General features: G+C 36.5%; 1 protein-coding gene across 1 annotated transcript in view; it reads right to left on the reverse strand.

Moving 5' to 3' along the window:
• trabd2b.S (Trab domain containing 2B S homeolog) overlaps positions 1-14764 on the reverse strand; it is a 167462-nt gene that overhangs the window by 59877 nt on the left and 92821 nt on the right. The window contains exon 4 of the mRNA XM_018260873.2: positions 9979-10153. Coding sequence (XP_018116362.1) covers positions 9979-10153 — 175 coding nt within the window. The remainder of the gene's footprint in view (positions 1-9978; positions 10154-14764) is intronic.

Consider the following 14764-nt stretch of genomic DNA (forward strand, 5'->3'; position numbering starts at 1 on the left):
ATCTCAGGTCCTGGAACCTAGTGTGTTCAAGAAGAAACAGGCAAGTCAGACACTTCATTCCTGTGGAAAGTAGAACCCAAAAGGGCAGGAACTGCTTTTATGATTTCTGTTTCTTACACTGAAATAGGCATCCCTGAGTTTCAATAAACTGCCTTAAAAAATTAAGAAACTGTCTGCTGCTATGGTAAGCTTGGGGCGATATATAGAAGTGCTGGGGTTAAGTTGTGTAATATATATGTGATGCGCGCCAATTTTTTGACCCCGCCCATGTTTGTGACCACACCCCTAATTACCATGTTCATTTTACAAAATTTGGCAGGTTATGAAAGTTTGAACATATTTCTGTTTTTTTTTCCAGTTATTACAGTTTTGCTAATGAAGGTGAATTACTCTTTAAGCTGTGAGTCTAACTTCTCCCAAGGGACTTATTATCTTATATTGTTACAATTACTTATTTGCTTATCTCAAAATTGTTACAAAAGTATCTTATCTGCAGCTGTGGCTGTTCTGGGCTCTCTGCCAAAAGCCAATTAAGTTAGAAATATTGTTTCTTTTTCTGGCTGTTCAGTGCAGAGAAAATCGGGACTTTCCAGTACAAACGAGGGACTGTGGGTTGAGCTGTCAAAAGAGGGACTGCCCCTCTGACAGTTGGGAGGTATGCACTAATTACTCAGTTCACGCATCTGTAGCAATGTCAAAAGATCATGGTTATTTTAAAGGACCATGGCAGCTATCCATGTTTGCATACTTGGAAATTATGCAAAAAATGCTTTAAAAATATCCAGTGCTAAGGAATGCCAAATTATTTGATAATATCAGAGCATTCACAAATTCCTTTGTGCATTGCAACTGTAGTGTATGTGTGTGAACAAAGAGGAGAGTCATATGGAGCAAGAGAGCAAGGAGCATTAGACAGCTGGAAGAATTTACACCAACACTGGAGAAAAGAAAATGTTTTAAAGATTAATAGACTGGAAAAAGGATTGACCCAAGAACACTTAACACTGTCTTCATCCATCTCTTAGCACTAAACATGAAATAGACTCTTCACGTGTCCTTTGTATCAAGGCCCTCAGTTTACAATAAGTCATGGCAAAGACGGTACATTACTAGCACCACTTTTTATCATTAACTATTCTATAAAGCCTTTTGCATGATGGCAAAGAAAGGGCTGGATCAGCAGAAAACTATTCCTCTTAAGTGCACAACTCCAAAGAAAGAACATGGCAAGTTGGGGAAAAGCCAAGTTGGCAAATCAGCAAGGCAGGAAACTAAGAGCAAAGTATATGGAAAGGAGAAACTTGGGCATTCACAGTGCAACAAAAAAATGCATGCAAGGAAGCCTGGGAGCATTAAACGCCAGCACGCCTTCATACACCTAATTTTCTATGTATTTTGTTTGTTTTAAATGTTATTACAGCTGGGTAAATTAAAATAAAGCTTTTTGGATCAGTCCTTTACAAGCAAAGTTCTACAGTTAAGCTAAAAGAAGTGAATTATGTGAAAGGAATTCATTTTAAGATTATTATAGTGGATGACTGAGCATGAAAACTCATTTATATACATAGAAATATTAGTGTACTAATATGACGTGTCAGGTGGCCTAGTTGCCCATAAGTGCTAAACAACTGTATGGCCACTAATTTGTATGGTTGGTTAAAGGCACACTATTCTCATTTTTTGATTTTAATAAATGTAACCTGCACAGGTATATAACAGACCTAAGATGTATGGGGTAAGGGGGCACACCGACGTACCTCACCTTCCCACTCTGTTTTAAACCTAGGTCAGCTTTAGATTCAATGAGCAGTGCATAAGTGTATCCACTATATGGGGAGCAGAGACTATTCACACAATCCCCATGCAGTTCAGTTTCTTTGCACTTTGAACGTGCGTTGGGTATTGTAAACAGTCCTGGATACACCCACAGTGATATCACACACCACCACTAGACCACATCAACATTTATTTATTTATATATAGCACTCGAAGGTTATACAGTTTATAGAATTTTACAATAATTTATAACTATTGAAAAGGGCGGAAACAATGTAATTTTTTAACAAGGTACAATTCACAAGTTACTGTCGGAAAATGTTGCAGGACAAAACACAAATCTAGCTTTGTTTTTAAATTTTGTATAATCTTGCAAAATTACCTTCAAGTATGATTTTCACAATTGGGTAAAATCATGTGTACATGCAACAGACTCTATGAAAGATGCCAACTTCCTTCTTCTGTTTAATAGCAACGTTTTTGCTTAAAACACTCCTTTTGTGTACATTTCAGTTCCGCAGAGGAGTGACTTGTATCACACAGTTTGCAATATTGCTAAAGAAAAGGACAGCACACAGCTCTCACATTTAGGGGCACATTTACCTAGGGTCGAATATCGAGGGTTAATTAACCCTCGATATTCGACCGTTGAAGTAAAATCGTAGGAATAGCACAAAATCCTTCGACTTCAATATTCAAAGTCGAAGGATTTTGCGCTATTCATACGATCGAACAATTGAAGAAATAATCGTTCGACCGAACGATTAAATCCTTCGAATCGAACGTTTCGAAGGATTTTAATCCATCGATCGAAGGATATTCCTTCGATCAGGAAATTGTTAGGAAGTCTATGGGGACCTTCCCCATAGGCTAACATTGGCCTCGGTAGGCTTTAGATGGCAAACTAGGGGGTCGAAGACATTTTTAAAGAGGCAGTACTTCGACTATCGAATGGTCAAATAGTCTAACGATTTTTAGTTCGAATCGTTCTTTTCGAAGTCGAAGGTCTTAGTCAAAGGTCGAAGTAGCCCATTCGATGGTCGAAATTCGAACAATTTTTCCTCTATTCCTTCATTCGAACTAAGTAAACGACCCCTATGTCTGTTGCTCCTGTTTCTGTTAATGGCTTAGCTAAAAACAAAGCTCCATCTACATGGATTTATGCTGTTTAGTAACCATCAAGTACAAAGTACTGTCTTATATTACAAAAAAAAAAATAAAAGTAGTAATAAATTAGTCATTTTGTTGATATCCTTATGGAATATGGCAGTGCCATTTTGCTGAGCTTTTTTTGGATAAGGTGCCAGGTTCCTACCTGTATATGGTTCTGTGTGTTATAAAATGTTCCTTCCTATAAGATAGCTTTGCTTTTTATGTAAGTGCTCTTAGCTCGGTGTAGAAAGAGGGCAGGGGAGGGATTTTCAGCACTTATTTAAGAAAAGCCAAACTAAATTGTAGATTGTGGAATGGCACATTGCTCCTATCCTCACCTTTTTTCAACCCTGATGCCTTTTTTAACATTTTGTTTAGACAAGAATGTTCCTTTTAAATACAAACAGTGTTGGTCCCTGTACCTGTAAGTGTTCTTTTAACATTATTAGCACATAAACTTGACATATACCAGGAGCAAGCTGTATGTAGCGTAGACATAAAGTTGTAAGCAAGCTGTACTGTGCCAGAATATTCATTTCCTTTCTAACGTTTAAGTGTTCTTGGCTAAGATTCCAATTGACGGACATTAAAGATTGTTTTCGTTGAAAAGCTGAGTATATTGTAGTCAGCGTTGTGAATAAAATATTACACATGACTCACTGCTTTGTGATAATAAAAAAAAAAAAAACAAGGACGGCTCTACCTTTCCAAAGAATGTATGTTTAATCTCAAATTGCAGACTTCAACAGCAAACGCTATATTTAACGATCATCCAGAGAAAGGTTACACTGATCGATGTGAGCCACCTTGTATTATGCAGATACTGTACTTATGTCCAAACAAATTTGTGTCCTTTACGATTCAAGGATCCACATCCTTGTAGTAACACTTGCACATCAACCTATACTGTTGTTATTGACCAATTTCAAGACAGAAGAATCAGACAGCTCCAAGGCAGTATTAACAAACTGCAAGTGTTTTTTATTAGCAGTGTGGGTGCAATACATGTTTTGGGTCAAGCCCTTTCTCGTGTCTACAGAGTGCAAGGCATTATGGGACTAAATACCTTCATACAGAACCAAGAACATACCCCAATCACCTCTTAAAGTGACGGTGTCAAGGTGTGTACATTTTCGGGTATATACAATAACTAAAGGTATCTACAACCATAAGAACTTTGACTGATCATGATTGAACAATAACCATTAATAACTGTGGCCACAAGAGAACCATTTGTGCCCTTTAGGCATCAAGAGACAGGATCTGGCCGCCCTAACATCAGGGGGCAGATTTATCAGGGGTCGAAGTGAATTTGAGGTAATTTTCGAAGTAAAAAATTTTGAAATTCAAAGTAATTTTTTGGATACTTCGACCATCGAATAGGATAATACGACTTAGAATTTACTTCGATTCGAAGTAAATATAGTTCGACTATTCGACTATTTGATAATCAAAGTATTGTCTCTTTAAAAAAAACTTCGACTTCAATACTTCGCCAACTTAAACCTGCTGAATTGCTGTTTAGCCTATGGGGGACCTCCTGTGTGTTTTGCTAAGCTTTTTTAAGTCAAAGGATTTTTTGGTAAAATCTTACGATTGTATGATAAAATCGTTCGAAATGTTCGATTGGAAGTATGATCGTACTATTATTGGAATATGATCGTATGATGTATAAAATCCTCTGACTTCGAATTCGAATGTCGGAGGATTCTATTGGATGGTCGAATTTTGTTGAAAAGTTTTTTCTACTTCGAAATTTGACCCTTGATAAATCTGCCCCCAGGTGTCTGTAACACATTGGTGTGGTATGTAAACTAAGAGACTGACAAATTCCCATAGCGTTATCAAGTGCCTGAGGTCCTGTTATGTGGGTATCTAGAAAACATGTACTGTTTGTGCAGGAGGAACTGTTTTGAGAACCCATGCACTGGGAATATGTTGCTCCGTCACACCATGCCATGTTTTTCCTATAAATGTCTGACACCAATAGGAGAATATAAACATTTAACCTGTAGTGTTCCAGATGATTTTCACATGTCATTTGCTCTAAATGCCAGACAACCTTTCAACATTTACTACTCTATCACTGTAGTGGATTTACGGAGTGTAACTTTTAGTTCACTAAGGTGTTCTGAATTGAAATATATTACAGATTTTCTCCCTTTCCCTCACAAAAATGCATACAAGAAATAAAAGAAATGTATTTTGTTTTTTTATCAGTTACTCTAACTGAGCCCACTGAGTTTGGTACTTCTTTGTTGCTTTATATATATATATATATATATATATATATATTTATATACACACTGTATTTATACCCCACCATTATTTTTAAAAAGAACCTTTACTGAAGTATCTTACTTTGTTTCTTGAGACTCTTACTTCATTGTACAGCTTGGGTGGAATATATTGGTCCTTTATAAATAAACTAGGATAGAAATACAGACTAATTCCACGTCTTTGTTCTAATTTAAAGTGAAATACACTTTTCCATTACAAGTCTTTTCTGGAAACGATACCTTAGTTATTACAAATTGTCTTAAATGTCTACAACTTGGGGGGGAAAAAAAACAAGAAAATGCAGAGTTTATTCTCACTGGAGCAACTTCTCACAGCTTAGTAACTATCCTTTATTGAGTGTTAAACCTTTGCTTCCTTTGTAAACCTATTCCTCTGGGGAATTTTAAAGCATACTATATTAATTGTCAGAATGAGAGGTGGAAAATTTACAGGCATAAAACAGTGCTCCATGGAATTCCTACCTCAAGTGGTTCCACTCTGTAGTCGACCCTAGAATGTTGATATATTCTCGTTTAGGCTATTTTGTTCAACTGTGCATGCGTTTGCCCCAGGAAATTTGAAGAAAGAAGAAGCTGGAAGAGGATCGCTCCATGGTGCTCACTGGTATAACCCCAGGGTTTCAGGTAAGTCAATACAATCACTTGGGGGTGCCTAACATTTGGCACTCCCAAGTGCACCAACAAAGCTGTATTTACATAGCGGGCACCCCTAGGCCTGCTGCTGTTTATTGCCCCATCCCCTCCTTTTTATTCGCTCAATTTTGCACCATCGGGACCGGAGTAATGGGGATTGGTGCACAGGAAATTAAAAAAACTATTGTATCTCCTGCGCATTCCCACTGTTTCTGAACCAATGTGGGTGTGGCTGGGCAGCATGCCGCCCCCTAAAATCCTGCTGCCCTAGGCCCGAGCCTTGGAGAACTTTCCACAAATCTGGGCCTGTGCACCAACCTTCCCTTCTCCTTTAAGACATTCTTGGAGGAATGTAATAAAAGTCGCAAAAACAATTTGCACAAATAAGATTACAAATTTGCATTTATTTAACGTAATAGTCTTCCTTAAACTGTCATTGCAATGTGAATTTTAATTGTGCACTTTTAAGAACTGCTTGAAGGTGTCGTAATCTTTTGGAGTAAATAAAACTTTTTCGGTAAGAACTTTTATTAAATTCACTGTGCACTGGTGTAAACTATAAAATTTGCAAACTTTCTTCCACGAAAGCGGTCGCTAAATAGTTTCCGGGTTCCCAAAAGCTATTGTATATTAAATTAGCACAAAGGAAAATAAAATAAAATTTGCAAAGAAAACAAATTTGCACATAAATGAGAGTAAAAATGTGCACGTTACAATATAATATTTATCATTAGACTTTTTATTACATTGCAAATCTGCTTGAAAGTGGTGTAAACCTTAGGAGCAAAAGTAACAACTTTTTCATTAGGAAGTTCTATTACATACACGCAAACTATAAAATTTGTAACCATTATCCTACTGTCACATCAGGTGCAAAGGCAAAATTGTTTGCAATAAGAATATTTATTCGCATTGCAAATGATTTTTCAGTTTGCAACCTATATTATATTCCCCCATATAATACTTTGACATTTAGGGGGATATTTACTAAACTCTGAATGCAAAAGTCCCCCAAAATTTGTGATTTTTTAGTATAAAATCTGACTTTTAAAAAATCACAAATTTTTCAGAATTTATTATACCCCAGGGATGGAAAAGTCAGAATCAGAAAATCCGGCATCTTAGACCTGTTGAGGTTGCATATAAGTCAATGAGAGAAGTACCAATGATTTTTTGATGTGCACTGGGTTTCATGCAATATCCCAAAGTTTTCGCGCAAAAAGCAAAAGAAATCAGGGTTTTCGGGAGAAAAATCCAAAAAAATTATGAAAATCTGATTTTTTTTTCGCGCAAAGCAAATTTTTGGGAAAATCTAATAATAAATATGCTGAAAACCTGTGCGAATTAGATTGGAGTTTGTGGCTGGAAATGTTGAGATAAATTTGAACTTTAATAAATAACCCCCATAAACATTTATCATAAAAGCATTAGCAGGCCAGTAGATAGCAAAACACTGCTGCAACCAAAAACCGTCTTAGTCCAGAGCTTTATGAAGCCATATTTAGTGCTGCAGACCTGAAATGAACCTATAAGAACATGCATGTAACACCTAACCTCTCATAAAACACCCTCAAACAATGTATCCGTGACAACGAGGCAAAGATGGATAATAAACAGTGGGTAATCTGGGATTGGCCCGTGTGGAGATCAAATGAAGGTTAGTGACAGTGACACATATTATGTGAAAGGCAGAGTAAAATCACAGCTGATTTATTAATAAACCTAGCAACTAAAATAATATACATCAACATACAACAGATTTTAGATTTACATTTCCTCTCCCCTGTCAGAGAACAAAAACCAGATGTTTAAATCAAGGCATAAAATCGGCTTGGATCGCATTAAATGAAAGTCTATACCTACTTTGCACAACAAGGCTCGTTCTCCATTGGATAGGAAGTGTCAGTCTAGCTTTTTTTCTTTATAAGCCAGCTCTCACTTCTGTTAGAATGAAAGCTCCTCTAAACGTTCAATCGACACTGCAGGGATCACACATGGCCTGTGCACTCATCAAAACTCTAAAAGGAAGCATTCTGTGTGAACGTATCCTGAATGAATTATGTAATTAATATTAATGGATTTGCCTGTACGGCTACCTTCTCACTAACGGGGAAAAGAAAAATCTCTGTCTGGGCAATGGAGATGAAAGGGAAACTGTTTTGTCAGGACCTGTAATCCAGCAAATGTATAACATGAGCCACACCGTGCACTCCTATTTGCATATGACACCTCCAGCTGGGACAGTGGCCCAGTGAGTAACGGATGTTACCATCTCAAAGAGCTGGAGAATAATCTCCCTACAGTAAACTCTGATTGTCTGATTAGTATTCAGAAGTTTTCAAAAACATTACTGCCTTTGAAGTGGGTAAGGGTTTAATCCCATTTTAAGTGGTTTATTGTTTAGCTGAGCAGGTCATCTCTATGAGCAGGTCCACAACAAACTTGTTTCGATGGGGTTCAAAAAGGTGCCTGAAATTGTCTCGCTACCTAATCCACATTAAGTGGAAACAATTAAAATGAACCTTTTCGTATTAAATTACAAAAAACAGCAAATTATTCAATTGAAAAGGCAAATGTGCCATTTTAATTCCATATTTTCCTACATAAGATATATATAGCTTTGGGTGATATGTAATGATTGTTCAGATCATATGAACTGTTGTTATAGGGCTGATTATTCAATTCTGATGCTAATTTTGCTGGTTACTGAGCTGCCATGTACCTGTAATCATAATTATTTTCTAATAGGCTTTGCACTGTCACATTTATATTCTGTATATTCTGTATAAACAGTATATTGTATGTTGGTCCCTAAGCTCAGTAAGGGACAACGGCACAGAGCATGTGCAGTGAATCAGCAGAATGAAGATTGGGAGCTACTGGGGCATCTTTGGAGGCACAGATCTTCCCTACTAAAGGACTGTGGTTCCCTTGGGCTGGAACAGTGGCCAAAAACATAATGTACAACATTTCTAGCGATCCCCTGAAACGTGCAGAGATCTGAATAAATAATTAAAAATTCAGCACATTTTGCTTGGTGAGTGCCATCTGATTTCTCTTTGTTATTGCTACATGTATGGAACTGAAAGAGGAGCAAAGTTCCCAGATAGAGCACCACAGTATTTAACCCATGGAGGTAGGATTCTATTGAAGTTTATGTACAACATTTCTACCCTACTTCTTTACTTAAGCTCTCCTTTAACCAGTGACATAAACTATGATGATTACATGTTGAACCATAACACAGTAGCCTTCATTTTAGAATCTTCTGGATCACATCATTGCATTACCATTCATTGTGTCTCATTAAACTACCACTGCTCACATACAAAAACACTGTTGACAGTTCATGTTCAGCCTTAAATGGGCGATTGTACCACTTGCTCTCCCTGATATGCAAAATGGCCAAGTGAACTACAATATAAGATTACCCAATGGGTGCTATAACCTTTGTAACCTTGAGTCTCGGGCCAAACCTACATGCGGCAGAATGTTTATTTGGTTTCTTGTCAACAGTTCTCAACATTTAGGGGGCCTATTTATTAAACTTCAAAATGTTCTGGTTTTTAAAGGAGAAAAACTAAATTTTTAAAGATTTTTAAAGATTTATTATACTCAAAAATCTGCTAAAAATCTTAAAATACTCCAGCTAAAACCTGTTGAAATAATGTAGAAATAATGTAGAAGGCAATGGCAGATGGTCCATTTAACAATTGGACCATTTTTTTACCTTCAGGATTCTCAATAGTTTGCACTGTTTTTTTGTTTTGTTTTTTTTTTCTAAATTGATAAATCCGAAAAATTTATTAGAAAAAAATTCTTGGAGCGACAATTCGAATAGATGCTCGATTTTGTCACAACTTTTTGTTGCACCGATTATTCAGAGACGTTTTATTGGTAAAATTAAGGGGAATTCCAGTTTGGGAGTTTAGTGAAAACATTTTTTTAATAAATTGAGAAAAATTTAATTAAAGTAACTAACCCCCTTAAATATTAAATCAGAAAAGAACATTTGCATTAGATATCAAGAAAATGACTTAACCGATTTGAACACTATTGCAACTTTTCCATATTTATATTACATGCTCTAGAATGTATATAAATCCAGTGATATTACCTGCACCAAAAGCAAAAAAGAAACTTTTGTCATTGTTCTCTTTAAGAAGTGAAATCACTCTCCTTGCCATCCTCTCATTCCTCTTGTAGATCAGTTCTTGCCTGAAGTAGATATCAATCTCTTGTGCCGTTACTTGTTCATGTGGGGGAAGAGTGGTGTTAATAAAATGTGGGAGCTGGAAGACAGAAAAGGGATACCTTCATGAAAAAACACAATGTGCTTATCAAGAAAATAAAATCATCAAAACTGCCAAGTTTTGGTAAATCTTAGACACCCCCCCCCCCACATAAGAACATTTATAGGAATGCTATTTCTAAGGTCAGATTCATTATCAGTCAAAAGTCAGGCTTGGGCATATTGATGCAGAAAACACAATATTGTTTATTATGTTGCTTACACTTTCTCTCAGTTTCTTTTTTAATAAACTGACATTTGTTTCCATAGTAGTAAATAATAAAAGAACCATGGCAAAATGGGCATGCTGCCCAACCACACCCCCATTGGTTCAGAAGGACTGGGGATTTGCAGGAGATACAATTGTTTTTAAAAAATTCCTGTGTACCAATCCCCAGTACTCTGGACCCAATACTGAAGATTTGCTCCGGCAATGCATGCTCTGTGCTGCTATCTGTTACTGAGCTTAGGGACTAATTCAAAAAATATACAATATATTTTATACATATAAAATTCACAGTACAGAGGTACAAGGCTGAAAAGTAATTAATTCAAATTCTCATTACATGGCAGCTCTAAAACCTGTAAAATTAGCATCAACATTTAAAAATCAGCTCTGTAGCATCAGCTTCTTTGACAGATAAACCTCATATTCTGCTTGATGATTTGCATCGATCCCTAAGCTTAGCTTCTTAAAGTCTGCCCAGAGCCCACTGAGCATGAACATGTCACTGACACTCCTAATAAATCCAAGATGGGGCCTACTGTGACACATCTATTACAGGGATGTTGGAATTTTAGGCTGGTGCAGTAAGTTCAGTATATAATATATTGCATTTCTAGCTGCATTCATTATTTGGGTTTAGTTTTCCTTTAGTAGGATATGTTTTCTGCAGCTAGAAAAACTTCTAGTTGCAGAAAACATATCCTACTGAGCTACATCTAACAGAAAGCCTTAATAACAGAGACAAAAACAAAAGCTACTTCATATTTATTTTCTTGGAGATGAGATGTTGGACAGGCAGGTGTCAGCATACTTTGGCCATATAGTGTAGTTTGTGATAAAAATGTTTTGAGGTACATTATTGATTTACATACTTTCGTATAAAGCTCCCCATAGACGCGACGATTCTTCTTGCCGAACGACCGATTTTAGGGAAGTCCGACCAATCCTTCGAAATTATCATACGGTTAGTGGGATGTGAACGATCGTACATCTTACGATTTTTCGGCCGACATCTGTCAGGAAATTGATTGGCCAGGTCAAAAAATCTTTGTCGGTCCCAGTGCAATCTATCTATGTTTGCAGGGCCAAGCAGGCAGCTCCCCTTTGTTTTCCTGGCAAATTTGTCTTTTTAGTTGATGGTCAATTCGGTCAGATGGTCAGATCGTACGATCGTTCCGAGAAAATCGTGGTCTCACGATGAGGATCGGATCTTTTAAAAATCTCAACATCTATGGCCAGCTTTAGTTAGAGCTACTTATTATTGTTATTAATTACAATTATGGCACAACATATTTGTATTAATAACCATATCATTACCCTTCCATAGAATGAATTTAGTAAACCAGTGTAAATATATTACTTAGTAGCTGTAGAATTCCAGAGCAATCAATCAGAAATGAACTTGATCACTAGGCTGCAGAATGACTAATGTCCTAACTTACCTCTGTTTTGTGAATCCTCCACCCTGTCTGTACTAAAGACATGAGAGCTATTTAACCAGAACAGCATTTAATATTTTTACAGTACTTTGTAGGCAACATTGAATGTCTACACTCATCCATTAAAAAAGATGTATTATTTTGTCATGCACTCCATTTAATCTGGCTTACACTCCAGTTCAACATAGTATAATTATGATGCCTGCACCTTAAGGCCTGTCACATTAATCATCTTTACTTCTCCCTGACTCTTGGTCTCATTCTTTAAATCTGATATTCACCATGATTTACTTAAGTACAGCAGCTGCTGTTACTGATTTATCTGTCCATTTGCCTTGTTATTGACCAGACACAGATCAGAAACTTCCAACTTGATCCAACTTGTTTCAGGTTTGCATGGGTGCAAAGCCAATTTTCAAAATCGTATTCTATAAGTGCAAAGGGAGGTTTGCATTTTGGGAAAAATAAACAGAGAAACAAAAAACAGATACTGGTTGGCATCCTTTTGACAGTTTTATAGAAACTGAATATTTCCTTTTTTTTGTCTGGCTAACAGCAGCCTTTATTTTAATGTATATATACAAATCTCATAACCTTTGCCAGAGCAATCTCAGCAAGTTTACCACCATTTCATTTCTTAAAGTTCTGCATCAAATTACTCAAATATCACCAAGAAGAAGGTAGAGTGTAGTCACCACCTTCTTCTCCTTCATAAACCCAAAATGGAGCTCTTTAACTAAGGACATTCAGGTCAAAAAAGAATTCTAGCTCAGTGGCTGTGGACTATAGATAATAGAGAGAAAATTTGATTTGTTAAAATAAAATGTATATTCACATATTTTCGCAATATTCACAAGTCGAAGTAAACTATGCTGCAAGGTGAAACTATAAGCCATTGTAAAGCTTAAACCCTTCCAAGTCAACATAGTTTTAAGATGATTTCACCAATTATTTTGAATGGCTTTACTCAGGAATTCATCGTTTTTTGGCTTACACTCAGAAAGGTTTATAAAAACATAAAATCGCCTTTCAAAGATATGATGGGTCCTATTAATTAATCAAATTCAAGCATGATAAATGCATAGCAATTTTAGTATTTTAAAACTAGAAATTTAACCCTTTGTGTGGCTATTTTTTACCAGTAGAATTGGGAGTTCCCTGGCAGCTCCCAACCACAATCGCACAAGCTGCATTACAAACAGTGTGGAACTTGGAAGATGCTATCAAATTCCTTTTGTATGTTTCTTGGTATATTTCTGTACAGTCCATTCAACAATCAAGGAGAATTGTTCTTGCAAAGGAGTGTTCAATTTATAGGCTCCTGTCATCTGACCATGCATCCAATGACATCATACTATGACACTTGGGCTGCTAGGTCACACCCCCAGCTGGCTTCTTGTAATCATGTTATAACACAAAAGGAGCAATATGGAAATCAGCAATGCATCTGACTGAGACAATGGCATGACCCAGGCATTCACCACTGCATACATTCCCTCCATCTAACAATAACCACTGCGTGACACTTCTTTATTGGAATGTTCCTGGCCACAGCTTTATTAACCTTCCCACAGAATCCTCCAAACATTAACATCATGTGTATGTTATATATGCAAATGTCCAACAAACCGCAGCACACTGACACGTTGTTTCTTGTGAAAAAATCTTTTGTGATTTATTGGCTCAGTAGACAAAAAAATGCAACGTTTCGAGTCTCACAGGACCCTTTATCAAGCATGTAGTTACAAACATTACTCTGTGTTAAATAGTGAATAGGGAGGGCGGGGAAAGGTCAGGGGGAGTGGTGGGCGGGAACATCCATTACAACAAATCACATTTTTGATACATATAGTGTGTAACAATCAGAATATCTTTAACTATTGTGTATAGTGCCCATCTTCATGAGTATCATAAATAAGTGCATCAGATACATAAAGTGTCATATAAAAATATATATATTTTATATTATTTGTGCTAATAAAATCATTAAAAGAATTTTTTATTGTTTATCTTTTTTAAAATTTTTTTACTTTAGAAAAATATATTTATATAAACAAAGTTTTTTTCGAGAGAAATGTTTTTTGTTTACTCATTTTGCTCGAATACCAGCAATTGATCCCTGGTTAAACATGATCCTATGTGTACAGTTTCGTTTTCATCATTTTAACAATTGGACAATCTGAGATGCCCATATTACCTTTCTTGCAACTTTCTATTCCCTGATTCCTTTTGCAGAAGGTAATGATGGCACTCAGAGTTATCCGATTCCCAAACCATTATTTTTACCCTTAAGAAAAAAGAAGGAGAAAAAAGAAGGAGAAAAAAGATTGAAATGTTCACTTCCACTGTCACAATTCGTGAGGGTAAAACGTATCACCAGTGACCCCGTAGAATGTGAGGCACAATTGAGAGATATGACAAATAGATTTACAAAAAGAGGATACAGCAAGAAGGTTTTAAATACCAGTCTAGACAAAGTGAAACATAAAAGCAGAGAAATACTATTAAAAGGAGAAACAAAAGAAAAACAAACGGATAGGCTGGCCTTTGTGAGTAGTTTCAGCACGGCGAGCAAACATGTTGGGCAGATTATACGCAAACATTGGCATATATTACAATCGTGCCTACCAGATGTACCTGGTTTTCAGTCACCACCAATGTTAGCGTATAAAAGAGCAAAAAACTTTAAGGATAGACTAATAAGAGCAGATGTGGGTAGCAATAAACTATCAAATACTCGCTTTTTACAGAAACCAAAATTTGGAACATTCCCGTGTCTGAGTTGCACACAATGTAACTCAGTCATTAAAGGGGATACATTTCTTCACCCACACTCGGGCAAGAAATACGCCATTAAGCAATATTACACCTGTGAGTCCGCCTATGTCATTTATCTATTGAAATGTCCCTGTGGACTCTTGTATGTGGGTGAAACAACCCAAAAAAT

The sequence above is a fragment of the Xenopus laevis genome, chromosome 4S (assembly GCF_017654675.1).
Source record: "Xenopus laevis strain J_2021 chromosome 4S, Xenopus_laevis_v10.1, whole genome shotgun sequence".
NCBI classification, from domain to species: Eukaryota; Metazoa; Chordata; class Amphibia; order Anura; family Pipidae; genus Xenopus; species Xenopus laevis.